The sequence below is a fragment of the Tasmannia lanceolata genome, unplaced genomic scaffold (assembly GCF_043159265.1).
Source record: "Tasmannia lanceolata isolate RefF3 unplaced genomic scaffold, GAP_Taslan_0.1 ptg000015l, whole genome shotgun sequence".
In the NCBI taxonomy this organism is placed as follows: domain Eukaryota; kingdom Viridiplantae; phylum Streptophyta; class Magnoliopsida; order Canellales; family Winteraceae; genus Tasmannia; species Tasmannia lanceolata.
In genome coordinates this window covers 60,331,529-60,347,113 of record NW_027518692.1, presented here as the reverse complement: position 1 = coordinate 60,347,113, position 15,585 = coordinate 60,331,529, and the positions used below count along the sequence as shown (strand labels likewise).

The window sequence follows — 15,585 nt, the reverse complement described above, 5'->3', positions numbered from 1 at the left end:
TTGTCGTATTCATTTAATTAACCTTCCGTGGCTGTTGAAGTGTTGATATGGCTTTTCCCGAAAATTGCGTTAATATGCTAATCTTAATTCTTAAAATGTGAGTAATCGCACGCTCCTAAATTAGAAAGCGCACACCCTTGAATTCTAAGATGCACATGCGTGGGGGTAATGACGCGTAACATGTCATCTGCCTCTGTGGTTTCGCTTTGACGGTGTTTGGATTGTGCGGATTGTAGTCATTTGGAGTTTAACCCCCCGTTTTTGTTTTTTCTCAACTCGTGACTAACTCGAAATGTCTTCTCAAAATTAAACCCAATTATGAGTCTAATAATCATTTTTGATCTCAAAATCCAAGTGTAAGACGAAGAACTAAAATTTAGATATACTTGGCAGGGCCTTAGAGTAGGGCTGCAACTCGGGTCGAGCGGGTCGGGTTTTGAAGAACCCAACCCTACCCGAGAAATATCTCGGGTCGGGCACAATTTTTTAAAGAAAACTCTTGTTTGGCAAGGCAACTCAACTCATAGAAGTAGAAAAACTCAAGCATGGCAAACTCTATAGTGCATTAACTAATAACTAGTCCGAAGAGAATAAATTGATGCATTACCAAATGAAAATGATTATACTCATATGAGATAAACAACAAACTAATTAGTGCATTAACTATTTAATTGAAACTTGAAACCCTAGAGCTAAAGAGGGGGAATGAACAAGAGATGGAAAGAGTCCCTGTGATTGCGTGTGTGCTTGAGTTTTACTTTTAAGTTTTCACTTTTAAAGTAACAAAGTTTTAGAAAAAAAAAATACATACTATAACTTGAGTAACTCAGGTCCGGTCCGGTCAGGCCCCTTCAAACCCGGCTCGACCCGAGATTCAACGGGCTTTTGGATCGTAGACCCGGCTCGACCCGAAACCCGAGAAACATGAACCCAACCCAAGCTATTTTCGGGTCTGAACCCGACCCAAGTTGCAGCCCTACGCTAGAGGAGGTTTGATGAATCAAAGACCTAAACATCAACACATAGATGTGGCACAAGAGAGACCCAAAAGTGTCTGTTTCCAAGGAGCCTAACAGGCATCTTCCTTACAGAATTTTTTAATAAAGATATCATCTCCGTTTTGTAGGACTTTGGTAGAGAAGGCAAGAGGGTTATTTTGCCATAGAATGTGCTATATGTAGAAATATAAGAAGACCCACCCCATCAAACTTTCCACATGAAAGTAAATGATATCAACAAGCAAAATTGACTTAAAACATTTTGATAAGGAGGTTTGGTATTTTCCTTTTGAGGGAGAAAGAAACCCATACAAGTAAGGTATCAACTTGGGATTTTCTTCTTCTTCCCACAAAACCGGGGGCGTGAAGAAAGATTTGGGGGGATTTGGTTGGGTGGAATGTCATGTCAAGGTAAGATGTTCAACGTGGATTGAGTTTCTTTGAATTATTCCTCTCTGTAGGTATATACATTAGGGTATTTTTTTCAACTTTCACTTCCAAACCCCACCATATAAGATTACACACGCATTAACGTACACTTAGGCGGTTATCTTTAGTGAAGCTTATTCATCATAAGAATTTCTCTCTCCGTCTTCAAAGTCTCAACTGCAACAACTTGCTAGATTCTTTATCCTGTATTAGAAAATCTAAACCTACCTACTAACAGCTCATTAAAATAAGAGAAAATTAGGTCTGCTCCTATTGGTGGGGAATAATGGGACCATGCAAAATGGTGGGTCCTATTGCAGGAGTATATTTCTTAAAAAGAACAGTGGGGTCCACTTATTTGGATGATCTAACTATTCATTTTAGTTGATCTATACCGTAGATAGGCCGTGCCCCAATAAAACGTGTGGCTCAGAGAGTTCAAGATTGGACGTCAGAGATAATTTCTTGCTCTTTTTTTTTTTTTTTTTTGTGAGTTTGCTGGGTAGAGGCATGTGACGAACATAACTTAAGAGAGATGAATTGACTGTTCATCTAGTGGGTCCCATAATGGACATGACATAGCCCTAGAGTAACATTGCTATTGAATCTGGACCATGGCCTCTCTTCTATACAGTGGAGCAACAGCAGCCCCTAACTTAAAAATATGGGTTTGGCCTCTGGGCTTTGATTAGTTTACTGAATAATTTTAGGTCATTGAGTTTTTTTTTTTTTTTTCCCTTTTTCTTTTAAAGAAATGGAGTTGTTATATGATTAATAATCATATCTTTCTACAGAAAAAATATGGGCACTGATCATTTATATATAAAGTGATGGTTGAATAATGTATGGCCGTATGTGTTTCAGTGTTTCTTGGGAAAGATAAGGTTATTAATCATGTAACAGCCCTATTTCTTAAAAAAAGGACAAAAAATACTTAATATATGTGTATTGATCATTCAATCATCCAACCCACATTGTTATTAATGGGGCATACACCAATGTTCTCTTCCAAAGGATCACTCTAATTTATAGCCTTTAGATAGGCTGCTAAAATATAAAAGCGAAGATCTACATGCATAAAAAGATACCCAAAAAAAAAGCTCAATATAATTTAAGGGGGAAGCATTTTGGTGGGGGCCCTATCCATATAAAGGTCGTGTAGCTAAATGGAACCACTTAGGGGTGCAAGTTTGGCCCTGTGAGCCCTGACCCGCCCTGAGCCCAAACAAGGTCTGGGTTGGATTTTCCAACCTGGAGGGCGGGTCAAGGTTCATTTTTTAGGCTCTGACTCAGGGTCGGGTCGGGTTAGGTTCAAGGTTGATACCTTGGGTCAGCCCGACCCGGTCCGACCCTGTTTTCTACTATAAAATTGAACCATGTGTACATATTTCTTTTGTTAATATTTTCTATTATCTTGGATTGATGTTCTTTTAGATTATTATTATTAATTGTTTCTACTGCCCGTCATGTTGTTGAATTCATACTTATTTTGTTCCCTTTTCTCTGTTTATTGATCATTTTGATCTATATGATATGTAGTTGCTTTATTTTTGCACTCTTAACAAGTATTTGCAATAGGGTCAATTAGGGCCAGCCCGGCCCACCCGACCCAATCAGGTCAGGCCAGGGCTGCGCTAAGCCCTGCAGGGCGGGCATTGGGTTTAGGTTTTTTGGCCCTGACTCAGGGTCAGGGCCAAGATAATGGGATCCAGGGTTGGGTTAGGATTTTGAAAAACCCGGCCCGACCCGACCCTCTTGCAGCCCTAGAACCACTTGTACTTTTTCCTGCTCATTTTTTTTGAGGGAAGGTAAAAAATTATAGCCTTTAAATGAATGGCTAGAAAACAAAAATCAAATGTCTACATACATTATGAAAGCCTCTACTAGTTGAGGCCACTAGTTCAATGATTGAAACCATATATTTGGTAGACCTTGCTATCGATGGGCCATGAATCAAATTTGGGTGATTCTAAAACTCCAGTTTGTGGGGCCTTTCTAGATGAATGGAGACATTTGCATTTTCTTTAACCCTTCATTTAAAGGCCTACAAAATTGGGGCCAATGATTATTTCAAGTCCTCCATCAAATTCGAAGGCTCAACTATAGACAGGCGGTGGAAACTACTAATGTAGAGAATGGTATAGCAGAGGGAATAGAAATCGGAAAGAACACCAGGATCTCTCCCACGAAAACTTGACAAGGGTTTACCATTAATATATAGGATGTTCATATCTAGATAAATAGACACAAATATGTTACAAAGTTGGCAGTTGTACATGCAGATAGGCAATTTACACTGATTGGATCCAAGGAATGTGTTATGCAGTGAATAGAGTACAGTTTCATAGCCCGCATTTCCAGTATATACGGAATATTTGTCAGCAGTTGATCACAAGTGCAAGAATCCACTACAATGGATGCCTATGACGCGGCCAATATGAATTTTGACTAAATCTCAAGGAAAATGTATGGGTATGTATCAATCATACCAGCAATATCTGATAGCTGAAGATGGAATTTATGGGGGATCGATCCTGACTCCTGAGCTTTGGACAAAATTTCTTGAGGGTGTGGATAGAAATCCCTTTTTGACTAAACATTTCATCCGTCTAGCGCCATGTGAGTAAACTTCTTATCACTTATACACAGACCATGTATAAACTAAGATATCTCCTCTGTACATGTGACATATATAAACATAAGAAGGCCATGAAGGGGAGTGGTAAATCGGCCCCCATATATCTTAAATCGACCCCCTATGCGTCTACCTCTCTCCTCTCTCTCTCTCTCTCTCTCTCTCTCTCTAGCCCAGGGGAGAGAGAAAGACACATAGGGGGGTTGATTTATCACTGCCCGCCATGAAAGCTCAAAGTAACCTATAGTTTTTCAGCCGCCTATAGCGACCTCCACATGCTTCGGGAAGGCAATAATTGAGTCGTTCTAGAAGCTTATTTTCTTGGTTTCTCATGTTTGTGTGCATGCAAGATGAACAGATTTCGGGAGAAAAAAGATGGGTAAAAAACTAAAAAAGAAATATTAAAAAAAATATAAAGAAAAAATAAAGAACCGAACAAATTGAACAAAAAGAATTCGGGAAAAATGGACCTGGACAAATAGAAATACCAAGGTTCACGTATTGCAACCGCTGTACAGAAGTGAAGGCAATGATAATGATTATTTCCTGTGGAAAGAAAGGCACTAATAGGTGATTACTCTTACTTGATGTATTGCGATAGCCACCTGAAACCATCTCCATAACCCATCTTGCGGACGATACTGCACATGAAGAGCTCAATGGGTCGGACATTTGAGTCGGCTAGATTCACCTTCCCCTTTCCAGTGGTGCAGTTGCCCAAGCCAAGATAGTAGCGGAGCTCCTCTTCTGATGCGGCGTAAGGGATATCTATCTTGTTCCCAAGGACCAGGAATGGCACATTTGCCAGTGACTCATCAGAGAGCAAACCGTCTAGCTCATTCTTAGATTCAGGAAATCGCTCCTTGTCAACCGCATCTACTAGATATACTACTGCATCCACCTATAGACATGAACGAGAAACCAATGCAATCAAATGAAGCCATCCCCACCTTAATGTCCAGAACTCCATTGTCAAGTTGTGTAGGCTTTACTACAGTTGTAACAAGATAAATAGGGCATAGAAAAAGAAAGAAATGGAATTTTCTAGAGTCAGTAGTGATATGTTCTGCACTTTGAAGCTGTTAATAAACTGATAATTGCACGTACTTCTACATAATTATTTCATTGCTTCTCTGCTGCTTGCAAAAGTGGCCTAACATGTGAGGCAATCTTTTCTTCTTTTGTGCAGACAAGGTATGCTAGCCCAGTATCCTTCCAGCCAAGGTTTCAAATCCAAAAGCAAACATATATATAAACAAAGAATTTATAGGTAGTGATGCCATTCGTTTGACGCTTCTTGAGCCTATTTGGACACATGGAAGAGTTGATATATGCCTACAAATTTTAGTCAGCATTGGACATGGACCTACCACAATGCAGTTTTAAATAGTTTCGATGATAGGGAGACCGCATGGCCATATGCATTTTCAGTAAACAAGTGTTCTCATTTTTCAAAAACTACTCCAAGGCTTCTTTTTTTTTTTTTTGAATGGTAGCCAATTTTACAGCAATAAAAGGGACCGAGATGGTCAATACATAGAAACAAATTACAAAACGGAAAAGGAAAAGCAAGACAAAAATAAGAAACTTCTCCGAGGCTTCTGTACTTCCCAAAATCCTACAGGGGAGTCCACTTATGTATGCATCAGGTGGGCAGGCCAGACATTGACTGATCCCAATGTACCATGTACTGATAGTATGGCTATGCATTCTGGTAAACATTTGTTAGCATCTGTCCAAAATTTCTAAAGGACTTTCATCATTCCTCAATCCTAGAGGAATTCAGCTCATGTATGCACATAGCTGTGCAGGTATGAATTCAGACATAAGAGAGATGGGAGCAGGCAAGTATCTTCCGAATGCTTAGAAAGGTCAACATGTTTTCTCAAGAGAACCAAGAGGCTCCAACCAGATCATGCCCGAAGAACAGTTCCTATGAATATGAAGATCTGACCAAAAAAAAAAACTGCAGGACAGCTGCAAAACTCACCAGAGTAGAATCGTCTACTCGTGTTCCACAAAAATCATGTTTAGAGGTTAGAGTGACAGCAGACACGAAGGGACTTTTAAGGTTAATGTTATAAGGTAATGTGACTATGTGAGACTATTAAAAAAATGCCTAGTAATGTTAAGGGGCATGGATCTACTTCTAGGGATTTCCAGCGCATTTAACCATGAAATTAAGCGGGTACAGAATCTCAGACAGAATGGTTAGTGCTATATGCATAAAGATGGCAATTTATTAGACAGAGAAAAGGATTGCATTGTGTGTGTGTGTGTGGGGGGGGGGGGGGGGGGGGGGAGACATAAAACTCTCTAAATTTACAATTCAAAAAAAATCTATCTTTACATAAGTCCACTACTTTCATCAGTACAGGTGTGACTCTTTGGCTTAAAGTCTTGGGTATGCTCGACGAGAATTCGAATCCCCCTGGGCTTACCCGATGCGCGTGGTTTATGGGTGATTGCGCGCATCCGGAGGGAATTAGTCCCAATCCACAAAGTGGGGTGGGGACACCCTACGTCACCAAAAAAAAAAAAAAAAAGGTCCACTATTTCATCAATGTAAATTACCAGCCTCCATGGACCCAAGCTGCTCTCATTCGCCCAGGATATCACATTGGACGATCACCTTCAACAATGAGATTACAAAACCGAGAAAGGAGAATATTGCATTTCCGGAGTGAAAGGTCCAAAAGAGAAAAAAAATTGGAGGATCCTTTGGACGTGTGAGGCAATGTTTGCACCCATTTTTTGAATTTCCATTTGGAGTCAAAGAAGTTACATGGAAGGTTTTAAATTTCGGTTTCGGTGTCTGCCTCCCCCACCGCCAAAACTGAAATACATATTTTTTTGAATGGTCAGGAGTTTCATGGAATAAAAGACCAGGATGATCCAATACAAAAAAACAAAAGAAACAAATACAAGAGCAAAAGATAAGCAACTGAAGATAAGAAAGAGAGCAAAACAAAAATCAAGGCGGAAGGAAATTGTATAGCTCCAAAGCTTCCAAAGTGACACCATGCCTAGCTAAATTATCTGCAGCCCTGTTGGTGCATCTTCTAACATGATGATAACAGATTGACAAGGAACCAACAAGGTCTTGAATTTTGTCAAAGAAAGAGGCGAACCGCCAAGGGTAGACTTGGGATTGCGTCAACCACCGGATCACATTGAGGGAATCCCCTTCCACTACCACCAAAACAAAAATTTCTTCTGCCACGAGCATTAATCCTTGGAGCTCCGCACGGATGTCCGCCTCATTAGAATCGACAATCCCAATGGGACCTGCAAAAGCCCACCGAACCAAAATCGTCTCTGAGTGCACCCCCAATCCCCGCTGGCCCGGGATTTCCCAAACTAGAACCATCCAAGTTAAGTTTTAAGCAGCCTAATGACGGTGGTTCCCAAGTTTGCAAAGTCAAAGACCGAGCTTCTGCGCTAATGCAAACTTCCCTCCAACCGTTCCACAGAAATATGGTTTTGATGGAAATTTCGGTCCAAATCATGTAAAATTATGATAATAATTTTGGTATTTTTAAAATGTTCACCGAAATGTCTAAAATTTCGGTGTAAATCATAAAATTTCTGTGGGGGTAAAAACATTGAAATTTCTCCCGTTTCACTGAAATCTTGTAAAAATCCAGTTTACAGTGAATTTCGTTTTGACCAAAATTTTAAACCAACCATTCAAAAAAAACAATGGTTAAATGCCAACTGCCACTTTTCAGGAAGATGGAGGCAACAATTATTCTCCAACGAAGGAATGTGTGATAGTTCAAAGCTAGTTATTACAAGTTCTCTCTCAAAGGACATGTAGTGGTCATCAGTCACAACAAATCTCCACTCAAGGACGTGGAGTAGTCGTAGGCAGTTACAGATGAAGGCTTTAAAAATACAACCACATCAAAAGAATGGGTCCTAGAAGCAAACACAAACATGTCTTAGCATTTATCTTTTTATCATTTACTTTCCTTGCACCGTCATTTCCTTCCCATAGTTGTGGCTTGTCCAATTTAATTAAGGAAACATGAATTTATCTTCTCATGAGTTTTTCTCTTTAATTCCCCATTCCTTGCACTGGCATCTGTTTGTGTCATTTTATTAAAAGTTAATTGGAAATTCTGTCGATCCTGAGAGTTGTTTGCATTTTGTGTGCATCGACGTTGTCGTTTGCGTTCATCCCAGAAAAAAGTCGGGTCGGGTTAGGTTGAGTTCTGGTTGGGTTCGGGTTTGGGTTGAGTTTTCCCAACCCAAGTTGAGTTCGGGTCGGGTTCGGGTTGAGGGTTTGGGCAACCTGACCCGAGTAAAACTCGACATTTTTATCAATTTTTTTTTTTTTTTTTGTGAAGCTTAAAAACACGGGTTGGGTGGGTCGAGTTGAACTCTGGTTGAGTTGAAAAAAAGGGTTCCTCGGGTCCTGTTGCCCCTACGTTCACATTCTGCATGTGTTGACATCCCAAATTTGGCAGCGTGTCATACTGAAAAAATCATTTCCATCGGTATAAAGGCATAAGAGTCCAAGAAAGAAGTGGTGTTCCCCTTTTCGTCTCAATTGCCTGAAATCCAATCTCCAGACGACGGAAAGCTTTGGTCATCAACCCCTTGAACTGAATTTCAAATTGTGTTCTTAGACTAACACGCCTGTGAATTCATCACACACACACACACGCATGAGCACATCCACACAAGTCGTGCTGACCTATTAGAAAAATAAAAAAATAAATCTGAGACATGCTTAAATCAATGAGAATCTCCACTAACCCTAGAACCTAAATGCAACAGTAAGTAGATCTCAGGAATCAAAGATCCATGAAATAAAATGCAGATGCACAAAATAGATGCCAAAATCACCATGTTGAAGGGAGATCATTCGAAATGGAAATGACATGAAATAGCAGGGATACAATGAATTATAACCATACCTCAGCGTAATAATCTTTCCAAACCCTACGAGCAATCTGATGACCGCCTAAATCGAAGGCCTTGAATCGAATTTTGCCAATGCTCAGTTCCTCTGACGTTGGATGCTGTGTAGGTTGATGTTGCCCTAATCTCTGCAATTTCAAAACCCTAGTCACTGGCTATTGTTATCAATTGAGAGAAGAATTAGAAGAATGAAGGAAATGGAAAGGTACCTCGTCTTTGAGCATGTGAAGGAGAGTGGTTTTTCCGGCATTGTCAAGGCCTAGAAAAAGAATCTTGGCCTCTTTCATGGCGAGCCCTACCATTGCCAGAACTCCATAGAACCAATCCACTATAAACATTCTCGTTTGTTCTGAGAGTGGTGAGTGTGGTGACGAACGAGATGCGAGAATGAATGAAAGCTGTTAAGCTGAGCTTGTGGGGGTTTCAACCTCTCTCTCCTTCTCTATCGTTAGTGTTGTCATCGGGCTTATGTGGGCCGTCGATCTTGAAATAATGGAAAAGTTATATTGGATCCTGTGGTATACGAAATAAAAGTGTTTGATACTATACTTTTGAGCACTGCTAGGAAAACGGGAATCCGTTTTGAGAAAAAAAAACGGGTATCATTCATTGGGCCACGTCCACTAAAATACGAAAGATGCAATAAATGCATCTTGAAAAGGTTAAATCAACGGTCACATCGAGTCCGTTTTTATTTTCAAAACGAATCCCGTTTTCAAAGTGTTTTCTTTCCTATCTTTGGTAAAGTACTGAAATACTAGCATTCTTAGCCCACGCTGTGGACGGATGAGGGGCCCACACTATGAAAACATGAGGTGTAAAATGGTGGGCTCACTCACGGGTGTAAAACTATGGGCCTTGCCTCATTCATATGCGTAAAAAAATCCACTGTGGAAAAAATCTTTGTAAATATATGATAAAAGTTGGGTGATGATATTTTCACTCCCCCTGCATTACATTGCACGCTCCCCTGATAACATGATCCGACATGAATTGCGTTCGATTCCTTTGCTTTGGCGGAAATCTAATTTCTTATTAGGTGACATGAGTATCAGCAGCAGGATCAAAAGCTGAATCTTTCTCCCTATCCACTTTAGATTAATAGGTTATAGAGAATGAGGCTCTTCCTTTCGTTATTACACCCCTCAATCTCGAAAGGGATAATCTGGATCATGATCAAAATCATAAGGAACTGGATCCCGATCACGATCATCAGAATCGCATTCTCGACCGCATCTGCACCTGTCCCTGCTGGCACAAATAATTACTGAGTAACTGGAAGTATTTAAATACATTAAGTAACTGGAAGTATTTAAAAATAGAGAATCTGTATATTAGTATAAAATATATTATAATGTGATTTAAATACATGCAAATAAAAAAGAAAAAGAAAGCTCTAGGCCCATGCATGTCACATTTACATAATCATAGGGTGGACAACCGCTAGTCTAACCCATTGTAGCTGGTCCCACCATGATTGGATGATCCTTGGCATTGACGTTTAGAAGGGGCATTTATGTGCAATTGGAACAAGGGTGTGTGGATATCATTTTCCTAAGCATTTATCAACATGATTATGCAAGCATCAGCATACACATTTGGTATCAAAGCACTTATATAATAAGTTAAGGCCTTAGTGGAGCCCCATTATTAGAAGAAGGGTATGTGGATATCATTTTCCTAAACATTTATCACTACGATTATGCAAGCATCAATCGGGCCTTGAAACATTTATCAACATTCCTGCACCCACACACATGACTCTAAACACTAATCCTTGTTTAAGTCAGGTTTAGCCAATCGGGCCTCGAAGGAGTCCCGCAAACGTACAACATACGAAAAAAGGAGAAGGGTGGTGCAAAAGCCAAGGAGCTGAAAAAGGTTTCAATTTGATGGCATCTGATTTTAGGGCTTCGACGGACAGAAGCCCCTTTTGCCTTTTCAGGAGTGAAAAGTTAAGCGGCTAACAGACAGGGTTGAACGTTCTGAGGCTATAAGAAATATGATTAGTATTGGTACATTTTGATATTCGATAACGATGTTGGTCCTGCACCTTTCAAACTTTGCCCATACTTTGTCACTATAACTACGAAATCAACCCCTTCTGTTTATAGGAAAATGGTAGCCAACTATTATTGGAAGAGTTGTCATTCGGCTATGTTGGGATGCTTATTTAGGGTTCAACTCGGCTCCGGTTGGGTCGGGTTGCAGCCAACCCGAACCCGAACCCAAACCGAAACTCTAAACCATTAACCCGAACCCAACCCGACTCTCAATCCGATGAATGCTAACTTGACCTAAATCCAAAAATTAATATCTCAACCCAAATCCAAACCGACACCCCACAACAATTCGGTTCGGGTTGACCCAAAAAGACAGAAAAATTGTAAGGCTTTTTTGAATGTCGGGTTTTGATGTGGGTCAACCCGACCTGACCCGACCCGACTCGACTCAGGTTCAACTTCCTCAACCTGAGCCTGACTCCACTGAAACACAACTCGACCTGTGGTTTTTTCGGGTTGAACCCAACCTAAGTTGCACTCCTAATGCTTAAGCATTCTTTGTGCAAGTAAAGTTCATGGACGGGGATGGGATTTTAAAACCCTGGTAAGGCCAAGTAAAGTCTCTGCTAGGATGCAAAATTAATCGGGAGAGGAGAAGGAGAGGAAGAGATAGAGAGGTAGAGGGGAGATAATGGAAAAATATGTGATGCCATGTCTAGGGGTGTCAATGGATCCAGATGGTCCGATGGATCCTCCAAATCCGAACTTTAATGAACGGGATATGGGCATAATAGAAAGATCCACGGATGGGTTTTGGATTCTCATTATAAGATCCAAAAAATCTGATGGATAGTCACAATCCGAAGTTCTTTTTAACTGTCGTGTTTCATAGTTCATAGTTCAAGGATTTAAATATTTCGTCCTTTTTTACCGTCGCGTTTCATACTTCTTTCATCATTGCCCAAAAATTGGATGGCAATATTATAATTATTACACATATGAGTGGAGAAAGGTTCATCGCACATCACCATTGTTCAAAATCAGTACAGTCGAGTTGGATGATCTGCACATTACATGGTGGACCCTAGAATTAATAACTCATGGTGGAAAAATCAAATAATCCAACCACATATGTACGGCAGTTATAAAACTGTAGTATCAAATAATTCAATCACATGTGCACCATAGTTATAAAATTCGACAGATAACTGAAAAATCTTTGAAAAGATTACAAGTTGATACGAGTTCCTGAGTCCGGCCAAAGGGCATTATTTTTCAAATAAGTTAAAAGAGAAAGATTACCCATAAAGTTACTTTTAGTATCAATGGTAAAAGGAAACAGATTGGAACGTATAAGTTGCGTAGGATGGCATGTGTGTGAAATCAAGACCATTGATCTTGTAGAACATCATGAGGGTGACATCGTCTAGCTCTCCAATGGTTTATCTTTACTCATAAACGAGGATCAATAGATCAAGGGCCCCGATAAACGAGGATCGATGGATCATCTGATCAAGGTGGTACGTGTTACAGATAAGTAGGATGTAATCATATAAACAGGGAAGAGGTGGGCCCCAATAAGTACTTATGAGTTATGAACAAGCATACAAGGATTTTTTTTTTTTAGCAGTTTCTAAGTTGTAAAATCGGCAAATGAGAAGGTAGAAGATCATGATGGAATCCACCAATCAAATGGTGGGACCCGCTCATTCGTTGTAGGGCCCACCAATAACATATTAGAATGAAGAAGTTGATTGGAGTGAGTGGCATAACCGTTATTAAGGATTGAACAGTGGCAAGTGTCAAAGACATCTCAAACAAACCAAACTTCTGCTGCTGTCACGTGGTCGTAATAGTCTCTCTCTCTCTCTCTCTCTCTCTCTGTATAATGGAGAAATCTACTATGTACGAAATCCACCTTTACATTTTCCTTAGATCTCTGCTCTTAATTTTTGTAAGGTTTTCCGGCAAAATGTCTTTGCTCAGAACCAAGAGATTTCCAATATCTCTCATCATCTTTCTAAGCCTAACAGTATTGCAGATTTGGGTCTTTTGCAACCACAAAGTGGCGGCAGTTCGGTCATTTTCTGGAAGCTTTGTAAAAGAGAATGAGAAGAAGATGAAGATGAAACAGATTCGTGCGTTCTTGGATGAAAGATCCCTTGCTTTTAATTCCACTAAAAGAGATTATCAAAACAGCAAGAGGAGAGTCCCTACCTGCCCGGATCGTCTCCATAACCTGTAAGCTTCTGTTTTTGGGTCCTCTTCTTTCCTAGAAATCACACAAAATACTCACGTTTTCTATCACACAACACACTGGAAATCCTCCTTTTTTATGCATTACCCTCCTACGCAAAACTCGGACATCACCAGAAAGTTCTTTTGCCAGCTGAGATTTGGTATTAGAATATCTGACATCATATTGCTAGAATCTTTGTAATTTGGTTATTATTATGGTGTCATTAGTCATCACAGAGAGATAATTAACTCGAAAGGTATTGGTGTACTTATGCAGAGATTCTTCTCTGTATCGATATTGATGGTATTTTCTTCACCATTACAGAAAAATTAGTATTTCCTTGTCGGTGTGAACTTACTATAATGCGAGTAAATACAGAAGGTTTTGTTTTCCTAAGCTAAAATTGCAGACTTTGAGTTTTCCCTTCTTCTTTTTTTGTCTATCACATTATAATATTCTTCTACGGAATTGCCTCATTGCTCCATGATGAATCGGTCGGTGAGGGGATCTTTTGGGACATGCCATTTTCTAGTGGGGGCATTTTAGGAATAAAATGGATAAACAAATTTTGCAAATTTGCAAATCTTGAAAGTGACCTCCTAACATTATGAACGAAACTTGGCTAATAGTCTGAGGAACTTTCCTCAAACCCCTTGCTAATAGTCTAATAGCAACGGGTGTGGAAATATCAATTACTTCTGAAAATAAAAAATAAGCATGGAATTGATATTTCCACACCCCCACACTCTTTGTTATTACAGGGAGTCTAAGGAAAGTTCCTCAGACCCCGGCCTGAGCCAAGTTTTTGTTCCAATATTACAATCTAATTGTAAACCTTTCTTTGGTAATTTGGAAGAATAAAAGTAATGATGGGAACTAACAAGAGAGAGAAGAATTGCTATATAAAAACAGTAATGTGAAACAACACTATTGTCTCAAGAAGAAAAACGTTAAAGCGACTCTGTGTTGTAAACGTGAAAGCAGCACTCTCAAAATTCTATACGTCAACTTCTTGACTTTGTTGGATACCCATAACACCTAGTCTAGATAAAGTAGAACTCTTTAAACTAGTATAGGTGTTATGGTTATCCAACAAAGTCAAGAAGTTGATGTATATAAGATTGGACGAGTGAATAGAATTTTCAGAGTGTTCTACTTTATCTAGGCTAGGTGTTATGGTTATCCAACAAAGTCAAGAAGTTGATGTATATAGGAATTGGGCGAGTGAATAGGATTTTTAGAGTGTTGCTTTCACGTTTACAACACGCTTTAGCGTTTTTCTTCTTGAGACAATAGTGCTATTTCACATTATTGTTTTTATATAGCAATTCTTCTCTCTCTTGTTAGTTCCAATCCTTACTTTTATTCTTCCAAATTACCAAAGAAAGGTTTACAAGAGGTATCAAAGCTATTAAAACTCCTAAACAAGTAAGACTCCTAGCTAATGCCTATCGGTAGAGTAAAACAAAACCAAGAAAGACCCTCATGAGTCGGTGGTGACTCACGTTCACAATTCTACCCCTCAACACCGACTCACCAAATTACTCAAACCCGTTATGAATTAACCCCGTCGGCCCGACCCCTCCGACGCCGTGCACAAATCAGTGATGACTCTAGCACTCCCTTTCAGCGTTAACTCTTTACAAGTCACGCTAAGTTCCTTAAGAGAAAATTTTCGCAATCTATCAATTTGCCACTCCTTTACGCGTTTTGCATCTTCAAAAAATGCTGAATCCTTCACCTTACAAAAATAAGCCAAACTTGCGTACTTCATATTCGCCTTTGGAATATGCGTCGATCTCCGTGGTTTAGATGCACTAAACTCACGCTCTTCTGGTGAAGCTGGAATATCTTTTTCACGCGACAGACTTTTTCCAGTCTTCCATGGACTAAAGCTCTTGCTCATCGAACTGCCATTTGGTGAAATTACGGTCGCACTTTGACGTGGCGCCTCATGTTCTGGCTCTAACACATCTCCATCCATCTGTGAGAGATCAACCGTGCTTTTCACCCTTTGGATCGAATCTGGATTTGCTACACAATGATTTTCCTGTGGTAGCACAATCGAATCCAATCTCTCTTTCAAACTGCCAATTAAATCAGTTGAATCTAACATTGCGATGTTTTCCACGGACCACCAAGATGACGCTTCATCGAACATCACATCTCTTGACACATAGACCCTTTCTGTTCATGGATCCAAGCATCTCCACCATTTCCTTTGCTCATCATAACCAATGAACATGGCTCGAACCGCTGCTTTCTCCATCTTTCTCCTCATTTGCTTTGGCACAAGTACATAGCAAACACAACACTAGTGTCTAACTGCCAGCCTTCAATACGTACAATGCT

General features: G+C 39.9%; 1 protein-coding gene across 1 annotated transcript; it reads right to left on the bottom strand.

Moving 5' to 3' along the window:
• Window positions 1–4,358: 4,358 nt before the first annotated feature.
• Window positions 4,359–9,438, bottom strand: LOC143846354 (small COPII coat GTPase SAR1A-like). Its single transcript, XM_077354785.1, has 3 exons — window positions 9,201–9,438; window positions 8,988–9,119; window positions 4,359–4,963 (listed from the first exon to the last, which is right to left on the bottom strand). Exons 1-3 carry the CDS (start codon window positions 9,327–9,329, stop codon window positions 4,643–4,645), a joined length of 582 nt encoding a protein of 193 aa, XP_077210900.1. The 5' UTR covers window positions 9,330–9,438; the 3' UTR covers window positions 4,359–4,642.
• Between the last annotated feature and the right edge of the window lie 6,147 nt (window positions 9,439–15,585).

Bases quoted from the DNA above. Each gene is read 5' to 3' on its own strand.
- LOC143846354 (XM_077354785.1), bottom strand. From the start codon at position 9,329: ATGTTTATAGTGGATTGGTTCTATGGAGTTCTGGCAATGGTAGGGCTC. The intron at 9,120-9,200 runs GTACCTTTCCAT...TTGAAATTGCAG, and splicing joins TTCACATGCTCAAAGACGAG to AGATTAGGGCAACATCAACC. The intron at 4,964-8,987 runs GTATGGTTATAA...TCATGTCTATAG, and splicing joins GGAAAGATTATTACGCTGAG to GTGGATGCAGTAGTATATCT.